Raw genomic sequence first — 12,782 nt, 5'->3', positions numbered from 1 at the left:
TCAGAGCCAACGCCCGTCCGGCCTTAGCCCGTGGGCGCAGATTGCAAAGACTGTCCGTCCTTGGTCATGCGCCCCCTGACGAATCTGGCTAACCAATGGTGCCAATCCAAGATAGGTGCTTGGTGTCCTGTTTTGCCCTGTTGCTTGTCTGGCACCAGCTGTGATCAACAAGGATGATCCATTGGGGAGAAGGCTAGAAGAAAACCAGAAGGCCTGGTCAGCTTTGGGTAGTTTCCAGGGAGGATCCTCAGCTCCATCATATCCCTACTGATCCTCCGTCTTTGGAATCGGATCTCGACTATGCACACCAGTGTTTCACAACGTCTTGCCCGGCGTCACCTCGACGAGGTTCAAGGTCCAGATGCAGGTCTCCCGCTGTCCGGTTGTCCGTCAACCTGCATGTGGCCTGTCATGAGCATGCAAGGGCGACAAGGGTTGCTTTCCGAGGATGGCAGATGACAGATGGCCAGTCACCCCAGCGTCAAAGTCCGAATAATTCTTTACATCATGCTTCGTCAAACACGCAGCCAATCTCAGCTCGCCTTGAAAGACAAGGCCTTAGGTAAGTGGGACGCCCGCCTGTCAATCCTGAGTCTAGCCCTCGTGGCTTTGTCTTCGGGCACAGAGTACGAGGTACGGGTAAGGCAAGCCACAAGTTAATCACTGGCTAATGCCACATGAGCATTTTCCTTGTGCAAGAAGAGGAGACAGGGATCCCTGGCTGCCCTGATTACCCGGGGTTTTCAGCGCGAGAGGAGCGGGCTGAGGTCAACTCTGTCACAGGCCAAAGCGCTCAAAGGTGGAAAAGAGGGAACAAAGGCTGTTCACACACAGGCTCATTGCATACTCAGGTTGTAATAAGCCAGGTTCCATTAATCGGCACGCACCATCTGATGTTCGCTCCTTGGTACTGAAGAAAGGCACCAGTGACTGGCGACCGTCGTTGTCGCCGACTTCGCCATCGTTATCGTCACCCATCAATCATGCCAACCAAAGTAATGCCAGCCTTGGGTCCACCATTCGTTAACACTCCCAGTCACACCAAAATGCTTCGCCAACCAAAATGCTAATCCACCAACAACGCCGAAACTGCCCACAATTTGCAGTGCAATCCATCCTCTCGCACGCATGCTGTCCTGCCATCTCAACAGTCCTAGCGGGTCCTGCATTTGATAGCTGGGCAAGACGTCCACACCATATAAAATGCCAGCTTTGCCGCCCTTTCTTATAAGCGCCTGTGTACTGTCTCCCTGCTGTAGAGGCACGATCGTGCCGTCGCGGACTTCCTCCCCCATTCGCTCCACGAGCCAGACAGCCCGTTCTCCTCTCGCAAGCCGCTCATACCGCTCTCTTTCTCTTTGCAAACTCAATTGCAACTCGCTCGCCCACTTGCTCAGCCGGATTTGCGCCAGCCTCTCTTCTCGTTGCGTGTGATCTGCAACTTTGGCCAGTGCCCAAGAGTTCGATGTGTTGAGTGAGACCTCTGACCCTACAGGAATCAAAACGCCGGAGTTGGAAGGACTTAGCGGTGTTTGTAGCGGAGAGGTGAGCGTTGAATTCCTCATTGACGCGTCATACGATTGTGACGGGAGAGAGGGTGATGGGACAGAGGTTAGTCGAGGATGGGCCAAGTGCCAGGCCACGAGTTTCCGTGCGGCAGTATGGCGTAGGAAAGCGACGGTTTCAGGCTCGAAGATTGATTCAACGAGCAAGGTGAGCTCGGAGGGCAGTAGAGGCTGAATGTACTCCGGGGACATGAGGAGGGAGGCGTCCATCGTGTCGAGGTCAGGACCATTTGTGGAAGTTACAGTGTAAGGTGCGGTTGCTGGCGCTGCAGGTGTGGGTTGAGAGACTTCTGAAGCGGACGCAACTGATTCCGCTGAGGGTAGGGTTGTTGGGAGTTGAGGTAAGGTGGAAATGCTAGAGTCTAGGGTCTGTTTGATGTATTGCTGATCTTTGAGAGTGAGTAGATCCGACTTTGCTATGAGAGGAATGATGTTGCATAGTTCAGACAACCGGCGAATAGATCCGCAGTCGTCTTGTATGGTATCTGCAGACCACGATGATCAGTCCCCCCATCAGCTCTCGAGATAAAACAACTGGGATTGGACCAAGGCACTGGCTCACCTTTTGAAATCAAATACAACACAACATCGACCTGGCTTGCACCTCGCCCACTCAACAAGCCCGAGAACTCGCTCGTGAGCTGGTCAACACTTACCATCGCGTTCACGAGTTGTTGCTCTGCATAGTGAATAAGACTCTCCAGCTTGACAGAATCAGCGGTATCCACAAAGCAGACGTTCCGTTCGAGCACGGAGTCTCCCATCGATTTCCGTCGACGCAGGATGCGCGACTCCTCGATTGTAGACCACCACATCGGGTACGGCTTTGTTGACGCATAAACTTCGTTGATTGGCTCCGAAATGCCAGCAGAAGTCCGATGGGAGGTGTGAGACGAGTTCGTGGTTATAAGTGGATCGACATGGACAATGTCTTCGCAGAGCTGGACGATGGATTTTATAAGAGAGGTCTTTCCCACGCCTGCACTCCGCGGAACAGTCAGTAAGCCTTCGTTCGCTCCGCTTTTGCATGTCTCTTTGTGCATGGGAGAAGGAGGACAACTACACTTACCTTTGCGCCCAGCAACCATAATCTTGAACCTGCCTAGCTTCTTTCCCCTTTCTGTAAAAGGCCGTCTAGACGGCATCTTGATACTCGGCATGATAAGTTCCGGCTGGCTGTCTTGTACTCCTCGTATTGAAGACATCATTTCAACGCCGCCGACTTGCCCACCTGCAGCCTCATTGTCATCTTCTTCGCCACTGGATAGTATTGCCTGACTGCCCGTCTCATCTGCATTAGTCAATAGCTCATCGTCGGAATTGGCGGACGATTTCGTCTGTACCGATCTCCGCGAGGTGAGAGATTTCGGACTGCCGGGTAGTGAAATGTCTCGTGAGGGTAATGGTGAAGGAGTAACGACTCTCTCGGGAAGGGGTTGAGGTGAATTACTCGTAATGTTGGTCTCGGGGTTCACGCTGGAAGAGCCCCGTCGGAAGCGTTCACAGTTTGTCCCCGGCTTTATGGTTGAGCGTCGTCGACTCCCACTCCTTGTTAGACTTGTAGCCTCAGCTTGTCGGGGTGTGGTATGCTTAATTGAGGACCGATCACGGTCGGCCTCGTCAATGGTATCCTGCAGGCTACTCAAGGGTGATGTAGATAAAGGCGGTCCGGCACTTCGATCGGACTGGTGCGTCTTGACGGAGGCATCGGGATCTCGTGAGAGGAAGAAAGTAGTAGCGGAACTGCTGTGGCGTTCGCGATCACCAACTATTGAGGGTGGGTGCGAATCGGCATTGGACGACTTGCGAGGGCGTGGTGACTCTGCTGTACTGTTATCAAGACTTATCCCTGGCCTCATGGTGCAGTCATCAAGGTGAGTCGAGAGAGCCGGCGGCGATGCAGTCGACGAGGAGGAGGATGGCAAGGAAGTTGAGGGTTTCCGGATCAAAGAACAGGACCGACAGCTGACAGCGAAGCAAGTACGCAAGGTACAAGTCAGTTAAACAGGTCACCGATGTCGCGGCCTGAAGTTACTCCTCAGCCTATCCTAGATTTACCCCACGGCAATCGCAGGCAACACTGGCGGAACTCGTACTGAACACGCCGCGCGGGGCGGAATTTCTTATCGCTCCTTTCACCCACTTCGCGTGTCCAAGACATCTATAACAGCATTGACCCAATTCCCGACTTATCACGACAGTTTGGGAGTTTTTTTAGGAACCAACCCGCAATCACCATTAGGTAGGATATGTCTCATTCACAATGAGGGACTACTGTACAGTTCCTTGCCCACACCGGCGCCCATCCTATCTTTAGGGAACCCCAAGGCCTTGGATAACATGTTTCCCCTTCGTACACAGACAAATACATGACCTCGCTCGAAAAAGACACCCTTGCCTTGGACCATGACCCTAGTGAAGCCGATCCGAAGTCATTGCTGCCTTGCTCGCTGGAGGTGACCGGAGTCCCACTCTCTGTTTCGTCCTGGACACTTCTGAAGCTGGCTATGCGAATAACACTGCTGGATCGTGAAAATATGTGTAATGTAATGGAAAGTACTTTTCCAAGTACGCCAGTGCCAGGAAAATCGTTGAAAACAAACCCCATCACTTTTTGGTCGCTCCGCTTGAACCATGGGAATGCAAGAAGCAAGTGACGAAAGATTCTTTCAGTGACTGATGCAATGTTTCAGCATCCCGCACTTGAGGGGGCTTCAAGCAGTCTGTCCTTGGCCCCGCCCCTTCGGAGTGACGGTGCCAGTGGCAGGCTTTCCACCCCGTTGGTAACCACTACCACGTCCTGCGTCCTTTGGAAAGTTGGTCTGGCTTCCGGAACGGCCACCCTGCATGCCACCCCGGCCACGGTTGGTGGTTCCACTGGTGCGGTTAAAATTAGTATTGCTGCCGCCATATGCGTTTGGGCGGGGTCGACGCTCTTCAACGTGAATCTGCTCAGTACCGACAGTGTGAGGATTGGCAGCAACGGCAGCAGCGTATCCGGCAGCATCAACAAACTCGACAAAAGCACAGTTCTAGATTTCATCAGCAAACCTGAAAAGCAATCAATGAGACTGGAGACATACCCTAGGTCGTGACACATCGAAATATTTTAGCTCACCGTACCTCTCGAGAACCTCTCGAAGGATTCTGGCGTCGACTTTGTCGTTAACGTTCTTAATGTACGCCATTGTAATTCCCTCTGAGACAGCTCGGTTCGGTGGTCGGTTGCTCTTCTTGCTGTGATCTGCAGTCTGCCAGCCATTGCTCTGTGAGGTCGGGGTGCTGGAAGTGGTGTTTGTGGCGGTTGGAGCAGGTTCAACGGGAGCTTTGGGGGCCTGTGCAGGTTGCGACGGTCGGGCAGCCTTTGGCTGCGGCGGCGGAGTTAAAGGAAGGGCTGGGACAGCTGGCTTTTGGACGCCACCTCCCAGCATGCTGGCCCAAGTCTTCTTCGCAGGAGGAGCTTCAGCAGGAGTTGAAGCTGGTGCAGCTGCCTCTGGGGCGGGCTCAGCAGCAACCACTTCGGGTTCAGCAGGTTGCTCGGTTGCGGCAGGTTCGGCAGTTTCATTGGCCACAGCCTCGTCCTTGGGGCCTGAGAGCTCAGGAGCTTGCTCAGTTTGTTCAGCAGGAGCGGGAAGGGTATCGCCATTGACCTCAGCTGGTCCCTCTGCTGCTTGTGCTTCTTCTGCCTTTTTTTCCTCCAGTTTCTCGTCGACCTTCTCGACTGCGTCCTCAGTAGCAACGACGTCGTCAACGTGAGATGGGGTATCGTTCACACCTGCAGCAGGAGTTGGGGGTTCTTCCGCAGGGACTTCCGGCTGAGGTTGTTCGTCTTCAACGATCTCATCCTCGTCGTCACTCAGGTAGCGAAAGATGTCGTTGAGGACAAAATAACCATTGGGTTGTTCGGCGAGGACAAAAGTCTGCACAAACTTGTGATGTGGCTCTGATTTATTGGACATCTCGCCGATAACCTGGACTACAATATTGTTGAATGAGGCCTGAGAGTCGACATTGAGAACGCGCACTTTGCAGTCTTGGAGGTCGAGGGCTTTGATCTTCTCGCTGATTGCCTGTGTTTCCTCTCAGTCAGCCAGTTCAAATCCCTCAAATTGATGCATGACAACGTACCTTTGTCCCAACAGCTGGAACAACTTTCTCAGCCTCGACGCCCGTGACCAGCTGTGACTTCTTGGAGTAGAACAGATGAATTTTTTCCGGGCTCTTGGACAGAGTTGTATAATACTGCTCGACAAAATACCAGCCAATCTCTTGAGGGTCTGCCTTCTGCTGGGTGGTGGAGGTAGTAGTACTTTGAGAAGCGGAGGTAGCATGAGTTGGCGCAGAGGGAGTAGAGGCGGCAAGTTCAGCAGGCTGGCCGTACTGGTTTGCCCCGTACAAGCCATTAACAGGAGTGGTCTCGGTCGCCATAGTGAGATATCAGCGTAAGAGGAGCCTAACGCGGTGCAGCGTCGTCGTTCTGAACTGAAGGCGAGTCGCGTTGCTAGTTGATTGAAGGACCTGGATAGGAAACTAATGAGTTTGGTTGCGGGTGTGAAATAAGAAGATTGAACCAGCGGCGCGGTCAATCAAACGTGATAGATGTTGCAGACTCTTAGTCGATGTTCTAGCACGCAGGCAAACAGATAAATGAGTCCTCCTAGGGGAGAAAGCAACAAGGGATTTGAAGCACAGGAGACGCGCAACAAAAAGAGGATGGTGAAAAGGGAAATTATGAAAGGCTGGGGTATGTGATGGGCGATTGTGCGATGTGTGGTGGATGAATCCTTAGGTCAATTGCTATTGCTGGTGCAGATGTGGCCGTTCTAAGTATGAAAAATATAAAGCGGAGGCAAGTTGGAGGCACTTTCGCAGCCTTGGCGGGTCGAGATCGCTCTCCACTGTGCCGCTTTAATTGCAAAGCGCAGGTGGTCTCTTGCATCTCACTCTGCTACTGTCATGATTGGCCATCTAGCGAGCTACCGAGGGAACTGCAGAGCCTTTGTCTCCTTGCCGTGACGTGCATCATGCAATCCTAAGTGCGGCTTGACCTGCATTTCAGTATCCTCTCTCACCTGTGCGTGGGCGAGAGCCAAGCAACGCTTCCTGATGAGACGTCCGACTACCTCCTCGACAACATTCTTCCTCAGGATGACCTGTCCAAGACGGACCGAAGAGGCGGATCAGTGGCATTCTCACTCCAGTCCCAGAGCGCAGCCTCTACAAGAAAAGGAATATACCTAGATATTGTCGTGACAGGAGTGTTGCGGGATTGAGTTTCACCACTATCCCTTAGACACCTGGTATTTTAATACCAAGCGCGGATGAGAAATTGATAGAGATACCTGCCAGACGCCCGCCAATATAGTGTCAATTTGCTGGTAAATGTTGGAGAAGTTTACAGGAATATAGTTTGCACGGATTTGCTACTAGAAGTGTAGTTGGCTCACTTGTGAGGCCTGGAGACCGAACACAAGTTTGTAGCATCTTACCGACCTATATGGATCTGGCAGTCAATTGCGTAACTCATCCCCCAAGAATTGCGCTCAAGCTAAGCAGAGATTGTAACATCTCTAGAAAACCCACATTAGCATCAGCACATCCGAGGGCTGCGGGTGGTCTGTTTTGCCGTCCAGATCTTCTCTCTGATCTCTCCCCGCAAAGAAGATGCACTGGCCGTCATGTGGAGTGTAGAAATATTAAGCAGGCTGCAGCGAGAGGCAGACTGGTGACGCTCATTGACCTTGGCACTTGGGTAACCAGAATCCTAGTTCGCTCGAAGAAAGTAAGGATAATTTCTCTTCTCGCTCCAGCTGACCGAATGAACGGCATTCCAGAACATCCCCTAATCCTTAATTCGTATCGTAGGAGTAGAATGTCCGGAATCTTGGTCAATGTGTGCAAGAAACAACTGCCCAGTCCACAAGCAGGGTTCTTCCAAATGTTAGATGATGCCGAGAATGATTTTCTGGTGGCGCTGCCTGTGGATTCAAGGAGATGAATGTTCCGTTGCCGATGTTCATCTAAGCTGGCTGGTTACAGACCCTGGACGAACAGGCTGAGCCGGGTAACTCAGTCAAGGACTTTTCAAAGGTCCGCGCTTGGGTCAGCAGACTTCTGCAGCACACCGAGGGGAACGATGCCGAGAAAATCAGCTCAGAGGACGTGATGGAGAAGTTCCTGGGCTCGAGCTATACGGCGACAGATATCGGCATTGATCCAGCAGTCCAGACCCCTCCAAAAGTGGCGGCACATGTCTCAGTTGGTACCTTTGACGAGTAAGTTCCACACTCGACTGCGCAAACTCCGTTGATGGGAGACCGCAGGAGGGTAGACTCCTAGGCTTCAGAAGGTGATAGGTGACCATTGAGGTGCTGAATAGTGTTCGCAGGTATTTCCCCCGGCTCGGCTCTATCTTGAAGAGGGTATGAGTGGAACTTCAAGCCTCGTTGCTCCCTTGAAAGGCACACAGAAGAGTGTACAGCAAGCTGAGCTTCTGCCATATGCGAACCTCAATCGTGTTTCTTCCCCATCGTTCCTTGAAGGGAGCTCAGTGTTATGCATCCTCCCCGCTGGCACTTTGTCAGTCTTTCTTGCCAATGACCAGCTCTACATATACTGCTGAAAAGCTCAGTAGAATCCGGGACTTCGTGGAAAAGCATTATTAGACGATGGAGGTAACCGGTCAGCCGCTAGAGCCGTTTCTTGAACGTCGTTGACAGGATTGGCGTCTTGTTCTTCCTTAGCCAGGCGTTCTTTCACTTCGCGACTTTTCTCCTTGTTGCTCTGCCATACTCTGTCCTCTCTCTGCAATTCTTCCAACACTTCTTCCCATTCGCGCTCTTGTTTATCATCTCCTGTGCCTAGGATCTTCTCCACGTCCACTTCTTCACCATTCTGTAGCCTTTTGACGACCTCTCTAAGCTTTTCTATCTTGACATCCGCTCTGCGAGAAAAGGCCATGAATTCGTTCTTGACACCAATGATTCGAATGGCTTGAGAGCCGATCAGGATATAGATCCATATGAAATATGTCGCCGGGTTCGAGGGTTTCTTGTGCACGGACTGCTCATGGGATAGCGATCTGTCTCGAAAAGCTCTAGGAATGATCGAGTCCCATATGGAAGATTGAGCTATGCGAGGAAGACGGCGCTCTTGGGAGGTGGTATGGCGGGATCGACACAGCCAGCGCAACCGGGACCAACTTGGGTTCGATAGGTTTGTTCTGAGCAGACGAGGCTGAGCTACGCTGCAGGACAGGATGGACTTTGTGCAGCTCATTTATATTCAAGGAATGAGCGGTGTGTTCCGCAATGTATTGTCCGCAATGCGAATCCGATTCCTTACACCAAGTATGAGCTACAGACACTCACACTCAAGTTTAGCGGCGCCAAGAGGAGGTAAAATCGCGCCCAGTGCACCCCTCTTTGGGACGAGGGTGATGCCGCCCTGTGCTCACCCCGGTCGCTCGCGAGCCAGGGTGAGCCAGGTGAGGCCCCCCAAAGATGGAAGCAGAACCCTATTCGCCGTGTCTTCCCGGTGCGCTGTCAAACGCCCGAGTACCTCGTACGAATCACGCAGTCACTATTGTTTCTCTACCGCGAATGGCCAGTCCATCGCACTTTGGCTCCGCAACATAAGCATGCATCATGCGGGTTGCCAAGAAGCCCCTGTGGCCTAACCGTCCGCCTTTCGTGTGATGTCACATGCTACCTAGGTCTAGGCGCTAATAGTTCCCAACTGCGATGGTAATTCACTGGCGGCAACTACTTGAAGCTGCCCATTCCTTTCACCCTCATTTCGAGCAATCATGGCACCACGAGACAGTGTAACCGCTCAGAAGATCAGAAGGCAATCCGTGGGGCTGCCACATCAAGGTCATTTATCCGCCGCTTCCATCAGTCCTCGACTCACCAGCAAAGCAGATCGCCCTCAAGGCATCAAGAAAGGACAACAGCAACACCCTCTTCGACGAAGCGCCCGTCTGGACCGCTTGATTGAGGTCCATGAGCTTCGACTAAAAGCCAGCCGGCAGCCTCTCCCACCTCCAGCCAGCGACATTAAAGTCCCTGATGTAAGTCGCCAATGTTATGGTAGTGATGAAGACTGACCTAATACAGTGTGCACACTCACCACCTACCTTTCTACCACCAAAGCCTCCGAAGCGGAAACGAGAAGCCGAACAGCAGCTAGAACCACCCTCTCCAAAACGACCGCGAACATCTTGCCCTAGACCCTCTCTTCAGGACGTTGATTCTATTACGTATTGGACGCAGACATCCCACTGGCCCCAAGGATACTTCCACGAAAATGGCGAAATGAGTCATTTATTCGCGAGAAAGAAATCCACCGACTCTCTTCGCCGAAAGCGATCGGATAGCGAGTCTAGCGCACCCAGCTCAACTACACCGAGTGACCAAAAGTCAAGGGAGGAGAAGAGTGCTCCTTATCGAGACCCACGTTACAGGATCCTACTCGAGGCTGTGGGAAGCTATATGGACAAGTCCGAGCTAGATATTACAAAAGAGAGCAAAGCTCTCTGTCGCGACATGTTGACGAAGGAGCAAACGACCCCCAAGGATTCTATATTCTCTGATGACGTGTTTGAGAAAGCCTACAGAAAGTTCCAAGACAGAAATGAGGCAAGGGTGATCCAGGATATAGCCCAACTAATCGTCCCATCTGCGGAAACGCTGGCTACGTTTGGTGCCCAACATCTCGATAAACTAACTGAGAGCATCAATGAGGGTTGGAACAATTCAATTCCTGTTACCAAGAGACGACCTCAACCAGACTACTCTGTGGGTTTCAAACGCTCTGCATTTACAGACGACCAGCTTAAGAAACTTCAGCCATTCGTTGGCGACCTGACCGACAACTCCTTCTTCATGGGCACATGGTACATGTACTTCCCCTTCTTCTCGAGCGAAGTGAAGTGCGGTGCGGCCGCACTCGACGTGGCAGATCGACAGAACGCGCACAGCATGACGCTCGCTGTTCGGGGAGTCGTGGAACTGTTCCGGCTAGTCAAGCGCGAGCAAGAGCTTCATCGGGAGATCCTCGCCTTTTCCATTTCGCATGACAACGAGACTGTGAGGATCTATAGCCACTACCCTGTGATCGAAGGCAAAAAGACCATGTTCTACCGCCACACTATCCGTAAGTTCGACTTTACAGAACAGGATGGCAAAGAGAAATGGACGGCATATAAATTTACCAAGAGCGTCTATAACACCTGGATGCCTGCTCACTTTAAAAGGCTTTGCTCGGCAATCGACGCAATACCACCCGATATACATTTTGAGGTCTTGGAATAATCCGATCTGCAATTTACCTCATCATCTGGACTTTCACAGGGCCTCCAAAGCCATCATCTCTCGGACTCAGGAGCTGCAGTTGCCGACGAGCTGAGGCACCTCGACCCTCAGGACTCGACACCAGAAACTTCTGTTACCCAAACATCAAAAAAGGCGACATTCAAGAAACCAAAGAAGAAATGAGATTCGGTATTCACATGACTGGAACACTTCTGACATGCTTACTCTATCCAGGGACCGATCAATTTCCTCATACCATGTGCTTTGTTCGCACTCTCAAGACAGCCTCAAATTCTTGAAAGACCAACTTTGCAGCACTCCTTATGTCCATTTTCGCAACGGTGAAAATGAATCCGGGGCTGGCTTAATGCCCCTCTTCATACCGAGTCTTGCATATGCCATGACAGGAAAGGACGTACAGTACGTCCTTTCGTCATTGGTCATGAGCGAGTATTGACCTTAAACAGTGTTGCACGAATCGGTCACGTACTGGGATATCGCTTCGCCAGCATGCTGGGTCCACTGACTTGGTTGGCCAAGCTGCGATCACAATGGTGAAAGAGGCCATGTACTTATGGATCTCCGTACAGAGATCTCCTTCCACGCCGACTCTTGCGTAGGGACGACAGGGGAACTGGGATTGGATCGGCCTACCCGCCCTCCTCCTCTTGACGAAGCAAGCGGAATCGAGTGGGTTGACCGTGTCAAGATTCGAGGAGTGGGAATTTGTGCTGCGCATCCCCTGGATCGAACAAATGATCAGGGTCGTTACGCGTTTCGCCCCAACGAACTGCTCGAACGGGATGGCCATATTTATAGCCGTTGATACCCCTTCACCAGACGCGCTAACTCCACGGGCATCATATCTTATGGCGAAGATGGTGAAAACCTGGCCGTGTTGTGGCGTTTCAGTGAGTCGGTTACGACAAAGCAAGCCAACCAATGCTGCACAGCACAGGGAGGCTGAGATGAGCTACAGTGCATTCGCGTCTGGCCGACCCCATAAAAGCGCCAGTCTATCTCCGTCCTGGCTCTCGGATGGTTGTAAGCGGTAGGCAGATCCCGTGGCCCGCGTTGACATCATCGCCAGTATGATACTATCTCATTATAACTTGTCGGGATGATGGTCTCTGCTCTCATTCAACGGGATCTTATAGCAACCTTTGTCAAAGACGATAGCACGGTACTGACCGAGGTCCACCTCACTTCGACACAGCCCGATACTGTCGAAAGAGAGCGATGAGTGGTTCGTCTTTGCACACTCCTACCCATGAGGCGGCGCGTTCCGGATCTGAGTGTAGTGGCAAAATGCGCAGGGTATCCACTGACTGCACTCGTGTCAACCTGGTGAAGGGAAAACCAAAGAACGGGGAACTGTGTGAGAGGAGCCAGTTTGAGCGATGCTGTAGCTTGACCGATGGCCGTAGTAGAAACGCCAGCTTTCCTCCTATTCACGCGACACATCACCTTTTTTCCGTTCTTGAACTCAAGCTCCATTCACCAAGCTGTCCCCCCCAGAACTGCTTCATAACCTCCACTTGACGTGGAAAAATACACTTATACTTACATGGGTTGGTGTGTAGCATCAGGTGACTAGGAAGTGAATGGATGTGTGGATTTCATCGAACGGATGTTGGAGGAAATTCATCACGTGCTCCAGTGGCCGACTCGCGAGTTTTCGACCAATGATGGCAGGTCATTATTGAGCAAGATGCGCAGTTATAAAAGCGGCGGGGCTTGGGTGAGTCCCAAAGGCTGCGAGCAGTTTTCACAACGCTTTTGCCGCCAAGTTGGTTAGCGCCGAGGCCTCGCCAGTGTTAACGCCGGGTCTAAGCGGCGGCGACAGTCCCTTGTTTATTTTATGGCCAAAATGGGCCACCGCGCGCTTTCAACCACCAACACC

General features: G+C 52.1%; 5 protein-coding genes across 5 annotated transcripts; 2 read left to right on the top strand and 3 right to left on the bottom strand.

Annotated features, from left to right (window-relative positions):
* Positions 1-977: 977 nt before the first annotated feature.
* On the bottom strand, positions 978-3,424 carry AYO21_04391 (hypothetical protein; the record flags this gene model as incomplete). The annotated part of the gene is made up of 3 exons (XM_022654364.1): positions 978-2,050; positions 2,128-2,544; positions 2,635-3,424. 3 exons carry the CDS (start codon positions 3,422-3,424, stop codon positions 978-980), a joined length of 2,280 nt encoding a protein of 759 aa, XP_022513401.1.
* An 855-nt stretch (positions 3,425-4,279) lies between these two features.
* Positions 4,280-5,993, bottom strand: AYO21_04390 (hypothetical protein; the record flags this gene model as incomplete). Its single annotated transcript, XM_022654363.1, has 3 exons — positions 4,280-4,597; positions 4,649-5,635; positions 5,694-5,993. The coding sequence occupies 3 exons, from the start codon at positions 5,991-5,993 to the stop codon at positions 4,280-4,282; spliced, it is 1,605 nt and encodes a 534-aa protein (XP_022513400.1).
* A 1,444-nt stretch (positions 5,994-7,437) lies between these two features.
* Positions 7,438-7,844, top strand: AYO21_04389 (hypothetical protein; the record flags this gene model as incomplete). The annotated part of the gene is made up of 2 exons (XM_022654362.1): positions 7,438-7,545; positions 7,605-7,844. The coding sequence occupies 2 exons, from the start codon at positions 7,438-7,440 to the stop codon at positions 7,842-7,844; spliced, it is 348 nt and encodes a 115-aa protein (XP_022513399.1).
* Positions 7,845-8,192: 348 nt separating this feature from the next.
* Positions 8,193-8,843, bottom strand: AYO21_04388 (hypothetical protein; the record flags this gene model as incomplete). The annotated part of the gene is made up of 1 exon (XM_022654361.1): positions 8,193-8,843. The coding sequence occupies one exon, from the start codon at positions 8,841-8,843 to the stop codon at positions 8,193-8,195; it is 651 nt and encodes a 216-aa protein (XP_022513398.1).
* Positions 8,844-9,372: 529 nt separating this feature from the next.
* On the top strand, positions 9,373-10,879 carry AYO21_04387 (hypothetical protein; the record flags this gene model as incomplete). The annotated part of the gene is made up of 2 exons (XM_022654360.1): positions 9,373-9,636; positions 9,683-10,879. 2 exons carry the CDS (start codon positions 9,373-9,375, stop codon positions 10,877-10,879), a joined length of 1,461 nt encoding a protein of 486 aa, XP_022513397.1.
* Between the last annotated feature and the right edge of the window lie 1,903 nt (positions 10,880-12,782).

Source organism: Fonsecaea monophora (assembly GCF_001642475.1).
Source record: "Fonsecaea monophora strain CBS 269.37 chromosome Unknown Scaff24, whole genome shotgun sequence".
NCBI lineage: Eukaryota > Fungi > Ascomycota > Eurotiomycetes > Chaetothyriales > Herpotrichiellaceae > Fonsecaea > Fonsecaea monophora.
The sequence above is the reverse complement of the archived record's forward strand: the minus strand, read 5'-3'. Positions and strand labels throughout refer to the sequence as shown.